This window comes from Mytilus trossulus, chromosome 4 (genome assembly GCF_036588685.1).
Source record: "Mytilus trossulus isolate FHL-02 chromosome 4, PNRI_Mtr1.1.1.hap1, whole genome shotgun sequence".
Classification (NCBI taxonomy): Eukaryota; Metazoa; Mollusca; class Bivalvia; order Mytilida; family Mytilidae; genus Mytilus; species Mytilus trossulus.
The window spans coordinates 84,152,137-84,163,083 of record NC_086376.1 but is presented as its reverse complement, the minus strand read 5'-3'; the positions used below and the strand labels follow the sequence as shown (position 1 = coordinate 84,163,083).

The 10,947-nt window shown below is 34.6% G+C and overlaps 1 protein-coding gene across 1 annotated transcript in view; it reads left to right on the top strand.

Moving 5' to 3' along the window:
* The first annotated feature begins 9,356 nt into the window (after positions 1 to 9,356).
* LOC134716174 (RING finger protein 145-like) overlaps positions 9,357 to 10,947 on the top strand; it is a 64,285-nt gene continuing 62,694 nt past the window's right edge. The window contains exon 1 of the mRNA XM_063578981.1: positions 9,357 to 9,453. Within this exon, the coding sequence (XP_063435051.1) occupies positions 9,369 to 9,453 (85 nt within the window). The 5' untranslated portion in view covers positions 9,357 to 9,368. The remainder of the gene's footprint in view (positions 9,454 to 10,947) is intronic.

Here is a 10,947-nt window from a genome sequence, read left to right as displayed (position 1 = left end):
TATTTTGTTGTCTCGACTGTCTGTTGCCAGGAAGGTAAGATGGCAGAGGTAATACCTCATGCATTCTACCTAGTGCTGTTTATTCCAAAAATTACTTGGAGAAAAATCTAAAGTATTAAGTGTTCTATGTTGTGTTTTGTGTACTATTTTTTGTCTGTTGATGTTTTTCTTTTTTTAGCCATATCATTGTCAGTTTGTTGTATGACTTATGGCTTTGAATGGCATTTTTGTAATACGACGGGTGCCAAAATGTGAAGCAGGATCTGCTTATCCTTCCGGAGCATATGAGATCACCCCTAGTTTTTGGCGGGGTTTGTGTTGCTTATTTCTTAGATTTCTATGTTGTGTCATATGTACTATTGTTTATGAGTCCCTCTTTTATAACCACTGGGCCGATGTCTCTGTTGGTGGAAATTTTGTCCCCGAGGACATCATCCGCCCAGTAGCAAAATTGCATGAATTTGCGTAGATCAAACATAATACTGGCTTGGACGTTGGTCAGTATAAAAAGATCAGAAACAGTCCGTCACCATGGACACGGTGTCGTCTGATACGGCAGGTGTCCCCTTATCACCATACATGACAAATATGTCAAAGGTGACTCATTCAGATGACAATAGCAATATTACACATATACAGCCATGTTCAGTTCTCCTTAAAGACATTTTGGATTTTGATGACTCTGAACAACACTGTCGCATTTCGAAATGTGAGACCAAAAGGTGCAAAACTTGTGAAATTTTAATTACAGATGCTGAATTCACTAACAATTTAACTGAGAAGTCATATTTACCAAAAGTTACGATGATCTGAATTGTAAATCGATAAATGTCGATATTCTTAATGTATACTAAACAATTCCCAAGATCTTTTGGAGAACATACAATATAACTTTCATCCTGCAATAGTATTAAAACATTTGACTCTTCTACACTTTACACAAGTATTCCACATTCCAAACTAAAAGACAAATTGAAAGAGTATTGCTTTGTTTAATAGAAAAGAATGGCTAACGTAGATATAAGTACCTTGTCTTAGGGAGGGATACATTCTACTTTGTAAATGATCACTCCGATTCAAACAAAAAAATCTCCGAAACTGACATTATTAATATACTTTATGTCTTGATTGACAACAAATTTGTTACGTTCGGAGGACTTGTTTTTCAATAGACTGTCGGCATTGCAATGGGAACCAATTGTGCCCCTCTTCTAGCCGACTTGTTTCTTTATTATTATGAGGCTGACTTCATACGAGAACTTCTTATGAAGAAAGACAAAAAGTTAGCAATATCATTAAACTCTACTTTCCGCTATATAGAAGATGTTATCTCACTAAATAATTAAAAATATGGTGACTATGTTGAACGTATCTATCCCATCGAACTAGAGATAAAGGACACAACAGATACAGTTAAGTCGGTCTCATATCTTGACTTACATCCATACATTTACAATGAGGGTCGGTTGAAAACAAAACTTCATGACACAAGAGATGATTTCAGCTTTCCAATTGTGAACTTTCCATTTCTAAGTAGCAACCGAATTAGACTATTTACCGGATTTGTAATCACATAAGCAACACGACGGGTGCCGCATGTGGAGCAGGATCTGCTTACCCTTCCGGAGCACCTGAGATCACCCCTAGTTTTTGGTGGGGTTCGTGTTGTTTATTCTTTAGTTTTCTATGTTGTGTCATGTGTACTATTGTTTTTCTGTTTGTCTTTTTCATTTTTAGCCATGGCGTTGTCAGTTTGTTTTAGATTTACGAGTTTGACTGTCCCTTTGGTATCTTTCGTCCCTCTTTGAGCAACATTCCAGCAGCACTTTCATACGGGGTATATATCTCCCAATTGATACGATATCCCCGTTCTTGTATTTTTTCATGACAGAGGGTTGCTGCTCACAAGGAGGCTATTAAAACAAGCGTTCCAAATGGTGAAGTTGAAATAATCCCTTCGTAAATTTTACACACGCCATCACGAGTTGGTTGACCATTTTGGAATAACCGTTTCACAGATGATATCAAATATGTTCCTTACGTCGTAATCACAATTCATGAATGTGACCTACCGAATTATACTATTTACCGGATATGTTATAACATGAGCAACACGACTGGTGCCACATGTGGAGCAGGATTTACTTATCCTTCAGGAGCCCCTGAGATCACCCTTAGTTTTTGGTGGGGTTGGTGTTGCTTATTTTTTAGTTTTCTATGTTGTGTCGTGTGTACTGTTGTTTTTCTGTTTGTCTTTTTTCATTTTTAGCCATGGCGCGTTTATTTTCGATTGATGAGTTTGGCTGTCCCTCTGGTACCTTTCGTCCCTCTTTCATCCCTCCTACTAAGTCAGGAATATGGCCATTGTAAAATTATAGTTCGTTTCTGTGTAAGTGTTACATGTTAACGTTGTGTCGTTTATTTTCTCTTATATTTGAGTGTGAATTCTCATTTCTATAAGACGTGTCACTGTACTTTTCTATCCCAAATTCATATATTTGGTTTTGATGTTATATTTGTTATTCTCATCGGATTTTGTCTAATGCTTAGTCCGTTTCTTTGTGTGGTACATTTTAATGTTGTGTCGTTGTTCTCCTTTTATATTTAATGCGTTTCTCTCAGTTTTAGTTTGTAACCCCGATTTTGTTTTTTGTCCTTAGATTTACGAGTTTTGAACAGCGGTATCCTACTGTTGCTTTTATTTATTCAATACCCATTACCGTATGCATTTCCCATATGTATCATAAAGAGTTGAAAGAATTTTGATTCATGGAAATATTATAGATTTTGTTTCCAGCGCATACTATTTAATGACGCATAAACACAAGGGTATTTGTGCTTCGGTATATCTTAACCCAAAGATAAAGAGCGGTTTCCCATTATGGTTATGTTCCGGACCATATGAGTATTTGGACCATACGCGTATCGTCATGACCATATGCGTATACTCATATGGTATGATCGTACGCTTATCGTCAGACCCTATGAGTATACTACTCGTTTGGTTAATAATGGGCCGGACCATACGAGTATTTGGACCATATAGGTATATTTTTTTTTAAATTACATTATAAAAGTTTCTATAATGCGAAAACTTCATCTAAAAAAAGAATGATGGTTGCAGGACAATGTATTATTTTTATAATTCAAATACTACGTAAAAACTAAACACTGATGCCATAGTTCGTTTTAATCGATAATAACATTCTTGCATGTAGGCTTGGGGTGACATTTACTTCCAAATGGTATCATAGATTTTTTTGCAAGTCTTGGTTGTGCACGATCCTTTTCATTTACACCTTTTTTTTTTGCGAGTGAAAAGCTAGCCTTTTTGTAGCTGCGTACAGTGAAATCGAGGTCTTGGGCCATTCCGATATGTCTACGGTGTTTTTAAGAAACACTAGATCTCAAATATCGTAACATGATTGCAATACACCATATTCACAGGACAACTTAAATAAACTATGTTAGTTTCCAGTGACTTCTTGTGTTGGATATTATTAAACAAAATTTGAAATTTATTTATTTAAGTCGACATATTGCCATTCACTCGTAATAACAAATCGGTAATGACCATCGGTAATGACCATCGGTATAGTTTTGACAAGTAAGTAAAATTAACTATGTGAAGCTTCCAATTTTTGTTTAGCTAATCCTTTTATCATACTATAATAATAAAATTACCTACATGATAGCGTCTTTTTAATGAACGGTCATACCATATGACGACTTCAGAAGTATTAACAGTAAACTGTAACGAATTGTTAATTACCCCGACCATACGCGTACGGTCGGACCATACGCGTATGGTCGGACCACATGAGTTTATACCCATATGGTCATGGCCATACGCGTATGGTCCAAATACTCATATGGTCCGAAATAGTTACATAGATTGTCCAGTAAAGAGTTCATACATGAGAAAGAATGCGACTTTTATTGATGCAAAATAAACATTTTTCTTTCTTATATTCATTTCCATAATTCTTCTGCATGCGGAAAATGAAATGGTTAATATTCGTGATATTTCGAAGACATCTAAAGAGATAACAAAGTTTTGGATTCTCATAAATTCTATGTATAACTTTTGGACTAGTTTGATTTCTGTAATTTATTCTTACATACTTTTGATTTTTTAACCCTGTCTGCGCTCATTGCCTATGTAAAATTTAAAATTGTTTATAATCCAGGTACTTTTGATAACTATAGTATGCACATTGAACGACAAATTTATGTGACGTATATAATTTTTCTGACGTCAGACACTCAAATCAATCCATGTGTTCGTAGATAGTAGATGTTGTTGTGTCCTGTTAAATTGTTATACGATGATGACTGATGTTCCCATATTTTGACTATTTTATTGATTGTGACTTTATTTAACGCATCATGTAAATGTAACGGAATTTGATGAGACTGTTATTAAAGTGAGAGGGTTAGCGCTATAGAACCAGGTTTAATCCACCATTTTCTACATTTGAAAATGCCTGTACCAAGTCAGGAATATGACAGTTCTTGTCCATTCGTTTTTGATGCGTTTTGTTTTTTGATTTTGCCATGTGATTATGGACTTTCCAAATTGATTTTCCTCTGAGTTCAGTATTTTTGTGATTTTACTTTTCACTTGCAATTTGATTTTTTCAACGGGTCTTTACTTGCATGAGCGACACGGCAGCTGCAACTAGTAAAACAGGATATTCCTATCCTTCCGGAGCATGTGAGATCATTTCTTGCTTTTGATCAGGTTTAATTCTTGATGCTCAGTCTTTTGGTTTCTCTGTTGTGTTTAGTACACTGTTGCTTTTCTTTTTGTTATCGACATGGCACTGAAAGTTTGATATTGACTTGTAAGATTTAAAGTCCCTCTGGTAACATTCAGCTTTCGCATCTCTTTCACATGGAGACTTATTGATGCCTCTGCTGGTGGACTGTAAGTCCCCGAGGGTATCACCAGCCCAGTAGCCAGTACTCCGGAACTGGCATGAAAATACGGATTTTTTGTGTTATTAAATTTGCTGTTACAAGATGATAACAATTATCATAAATTCAGGAATATATCTCCCTCATGGAAAGCTCTGATTCCTTTCACGGATTTGGATATACATTTTGGAACTTTTGGATTATAGCTCTTCATCTTTTATATAAGCTTTGGATGTTACATATTTTGGCCACGAGCATCACTGAAGAGACATGTATTGTCGAAATGCGCATCTGGTGCAGAACAATTGGTACCGTTAATGTTATTATTGAAGTAGTTTCATTTCAGCATATTCTGAGTCAGCAACCGTATGGAGTACGTGCATGTCTTTAGATAACATTTGCTAGAGCAAAATGTTGTATTGAACCTCTAGTTATCTCTTTAGATGTCTTCGAAATATCACGAATATTAACCATTTCATTTTCCGCATGCAGAAGAATTATGGAAATGAATATATCGTAACATGATTGCAATACACCATATTCACAGGACAACTTAAATAAACTATGTTAGTTTCCAGTGACTTCTTGTGTTGGATATTATTAAACAAAATTTGAAATTTATTTATTTAAGTCGACATATTGCCATTCACTCGTAATAACAAATCGGTAATGACCATCGGTATAGTTTTGACAAGTAAGTAAAATTAACTATGTGAAGCTTCCAATTTTTGTTTAGCTAATCCTTTTATCATACTATAATAATAAAATTACCTACATGATAGCGTCTTTTTAATGAACGGTCATACCATATGACGACTTCAGAAGTATTAACAGTAAACTGTAACGAATTGTTAATTACCCCGACCATACGCGTACGGTCGGACCATACGCGTATGGTCGGACCACATGAGTTTATACCCATATGGTCATGGCCATACGCGTATGGTCCAAATACTCATATGGTCCGAAATAGTTACATAGATTGTCCAGTAAAGAGTTCATACATGAGAAAGAATGCGACTTTTATTGATGCAAAATAAACATTTTTCTTTCTTATATTCATTTCCATAATTCTTCTGCATGCGGAAAATGAAATGGTTAATATTCGTGATATTTCGAAGACATCTAAAGAGATAACAAAGTTTTGGATTCTCATAAATTCTATGTATAACTTTTGGACTAGTTTGATTTCTGTAATTTATTCTTACATACTTTTGATTTTTTAACCCTGTCTGCGCTCATTGCCTATGTAAAATTTAAAATTGTTTATAATCCAGGTACTTTTGATAACTATAGAATGCACATTGAACGACAAATTTATGTGACGTATATAATTTTTCTGACGTCAGACACTCAAATCAATCCATGTGTTCGTAGATAGTAGATGTTGTTGTGTCCTGTTAAATTGTTATACGATGATGACTGATGTTCCCATATTTTGACTATTTTATTGATTGTGACTTTATTTAACGCATCATGTAAATGTAACGGAATTTGATGAGACTGTTATTAAAGTGAGAGGGTTAGCGCTATAGAACCAGGTTTAATCCACCATTTTCTACATTTGAAAATGCCTGTACCAAGTCAGGAATATGACAGTTCTTGTCCATTCGTTTTTGATGCGTTTTGTTTTTTGATTTTGCCATGTGATTATGGACTTTCCAAATTGATTTTCCTCTGAGTTCAGTATTTTTGTGATTTTACTTTTCACTTGCAATTTGATTTTTTCAACGGGTCTTTACTTGCATGAGCGACACGGCAGCTGCAACTAGTAAAACAGGATATTCCTATCCTTCCGGAGCATGTGAGATCATTTCTTGCTTTTGATCAGGTTTAATTCTTGATGCTCAGTCTTTTGGTTTCTCTGTTGTGTTTAGTACACTGTTGCTTTTCTTTTTGTTATCGACATGGCACTGAAAGTTTGATATTGACTTGTAAGATTTAAAGTCCCTCTGGTAACATTCAGCTTTCGCATCTCGTTCACATGGAGACTTATTGATGCCTCTGCTGGTGGACTGTAAGTCCCCGAGGGTATCACCAGCCCAGTAGCCAGTACTCCGGAACTGGCATGAAAATACGGATTTTTTTTGTTATTAAATTTGCTGTTACAAGATGATAACAATTATCATAAATTCAGGAATATATCTCCCTCATGGAAAGCTCTGATTCCTTTCACGGATTTGGATATACATTTTGGAACTTTTGGATTATAGCTCTTCATCTTTTATATAAGCTTTGGATGTTACATATTTTGGCCACGAGCATCACTGAAGAGACATGTATTGTCGAAATGCGCATCTGGTGCAGAACAATTGGTACCGTTAATGTTATTATTGAAGTAGTTTCATTTCAGCATATTCTGAGTCAGCAACCGTATGGAGTACGTGCATGTCTTTGGATAACATTTGCTAGAGCAAAATGTTGTATTGAACCTCTAGTTATCTCTTTAGATGTCTTCGAAATATCACGAATATTAACCATTTCATTTTCCGCATGCAGAAGAATTATGGAAATGAATATAAGAAAGAAAAAATGGAATTTTCTTCTACATGAGGCAGCGATTGAAAGAAGTACACGGTTTTGAATATAAGATTCTTTCTGTTGGGTATGGTGGATTCAGAAAACCCTTAGATTTGGATGTCTTGTTTGACTTTGTTGTGGAATTAATTTATGTTTTTTTGGTATTATAACTTTTATTGGTGTTTGACATCACTAATCGAGAATGTTTTCATCGTCAGAGATGGTGCGCAATTCAAGAGAATGTAAAGAAACATGTTAATAACGCTTTATTATAAGAAACTAAGATGAATACTGTGCTTCTTCAACTGTGTTAGTTCTTAAACGTCCTTGGTTTTCAAATTTTCGGCTATGATGGTTCCTGATCGAAGTTGTCTAGAAAAGTGCTTTTTTCAAAGCTTACAACTTATTCATGCATTCATTAAACCATGAAAATCGGGTCAAGGGCATATAAAGTCATATAAAGGCAGCAGTATTATACCGCTGTTCGAAATCCATAAATCGATTGAGAGAAAAAAACAAATCCGGGTAATAAACTTCAACTGAGGGAAACACATCAAATATAACAGAACTACGACACAACAGAAACACAAGGATACACAACATTACAATGTAACACGCTCAGAAAAGAACTATAATACATAACAATGACCATTTTCCTGACTTGGTACAGAACGTATTAATATAAAAAAAAAAAATGGTGGATTTAACCTGGTTTTGTGGCATGTCAAACCTCCCGCTTTTATTGCAATGTTTAATATAACATTAAAATTACAACATTAAATGAAAGGACTAAAATACAACTAAATGGGAGAACATATAGGACAGAGAAATACGCGACTAATAGCTAATAAAAGTTGCAAGGTTTAAAAGGTTAAACACCAGATGCGCGTTTCGTTCACACAAGAATAACCAGTGACGCTCTGATGAAAAAAGTTCGAAAGCCAAAGGTACAAAAAAAAAATAAGAAGAAGAAGAAATAAATACAAAGTTAAAGAGCATTAAGGACCAAAAGTTCCAAAAAGTTGTGTCCAATACGGCTAGAGTTTTCTGCCTGGGATAAGAACATCCCTATTATTTAGAATAATTCATACTTTTGCCAACATTGATATAAATGATAAAACCGGTGACTATCTACACAATAAAAAAACGGATAGATAAATAACCTAAATCAACATATTAAAATACACAGCCGCTTTAGCCAAATCGATAAACGCACAAATTTAAGTGACGTCACATTTGAATTTCTAAAAATTTCCCCAAAACAGGATAGATATTAAGATTAGGTGTGTAGTGTAATGTTGATATAACATTTATTAATAAAAATGAAAATTACTTACAATACTAATTAATACCAAACTGTAGTAGTAATTAGAGAATTAATTTATTATCTAGCTATGTCGGTTTTCTTCTTAATCAAACTGTAAACCAAATATAGCGTACAAATTTAGTTGAACGAAACTAAAATCTAATAAATGAACTGGATGATCAATTATGTTTACCATAACCCACGAATACAACAGAAAAAAATAAGTTTTACAACGACAAACGATAAGACATTTGACAAAGTTCGATGAGAATAACAAATATTACTTCAAAACTGAATACCCTGAATTTCGGATAGAAAAGTACCGTGACACGTCTTATAGCAATGCGAATTCACACTCAGCAAAATAGTCAGAATCGGGAATTAGTCACGTTCGGTAATTAAAAGATCAGACAGCGTAATGACAAACTACAATCTAACACGTTTTAAAGATGTCTTTAATTAGTTTGGACAAAGACACATCGTATGAATCAACCAATTCATGGTGGTGTCCGTAAGATTAATGGAGTGTCATTTTTAATCTGTCCTCCTCATAACTTTGTTGGGACAGTTTCTGCGTTTAATAGGAGCACACTCCTGTATACGAAGTCCGTATAGTGTGAATATGTACGAGAATAACGTATCAATTGAGATATGTAGACACCATACGAAGGGACAGAGGGTATGTTACTGCCGAGAATGGGAAATTGGTAAGTTGAAATCGTCCCGTTTATTTTATCTGTTTATTCATTGTAACCCTGTTGTTTATTGTTGTCATTTTAATGTTATAATTAACAATGCTATCAAAGCGAGAGGTTTGGCATGCCACAAAACCAGATTCAACTCACCATTTTTTCATAAAATGCCCTGTACCAAATCAGGAATATGGCCATTGTTACATTTTAGTTCGTTTCTGTGTGTGTAACAATTCGATGTCGTATCGTAGTTCTCTTATATGTGATACGTTTCCGTCAGTTTAAGTTTGTAACCCGGATTTGTTTTTTCTCTATCGATTTATGAATTTTGAACAGTGGTATACTACTGTTGCCTTTATATACCATAGATTTGCGTGTGAAGTAGTCCATCTGTGTCAATATTGAGGAAAAGATCAAGGTATGAAGCAGTCCTTCTAGTATCAGTAGTATCCTTAATTTCAAGTTCACTAGGATACTTGAGATGTAAGTATTGGCTGAAATATGGTGATCTGTTATCTATAATAAAGAATAATGGCAGACATCAAGTATTATGCAAACTGGGTCAGATACCTATAAGTAAATTATATGCTATTTTTCTTGAGTGTGATAAAATTTCTTTTTTTAGCCCATTTTATGAATACACCCGTATTATTACAGCCTTTTGTCATCACAGGCGTTTTCCTATTATTGATAAACCTAAAAATCGTAAACGACATTTTCTCAAATTAAAATATATAAATAGAGGTATTGATTTTATTAATTTGTCTAGCATATTCAATGACTCTTCTGTCTATAGCTTAATACCTCCATATTTTGATAATATAGAACAACCCATTATTTCGTATTCTTCTAAAAAACCGAGCAGAAATTTGATTTTCAATTATACGTCAATTACAACAGACGTCAATATAGAAAATTATGTTCCTTCCACTTGAGATTGCGAAACATCTAGTTTTAAATATGTTCCCTATGGTCATGTTATCACAGGAGACCTCAACATAGTCGATGACCGTGAAGTCATAACTTTTCTAAAGAAAGGACCGAAATACCGTCCTCCATCTACAATAGATTGGAAACAGTGTCGTCAGGTCATTAAAGACGCTCTGTCTGCCTATTGTAAAAATTGGTGCAAACGTGAAAAATCCGATAAAAAATCTTTAGACAGTTATTTGAATAAAATTATGAATACTGTTGATATTCGAATATCTCATTTAGAAAACAATTCTGAAATTAATAATAGAAACCATGATATACCCATTTCTAGAATAAAAAACAAACTCAAGGTACTCGCAGAGCGGTTTGTGTTCGTACCGGCAGACAAGGCAGCAAATAATGTAGTGGTGGTGTGACGCATATACTACACGAAAGTTCTTCAAAACGAAATTATCAATTCCTCTACATTCAGGTCAGTGCGCACCACAGAGAGTCAAATCGTTAACAAGCATACCACTGCCACTGCCCAGCTTAAAGCATCTTCCGAACATTTGAAAGTCCCTACCATGTACTGGT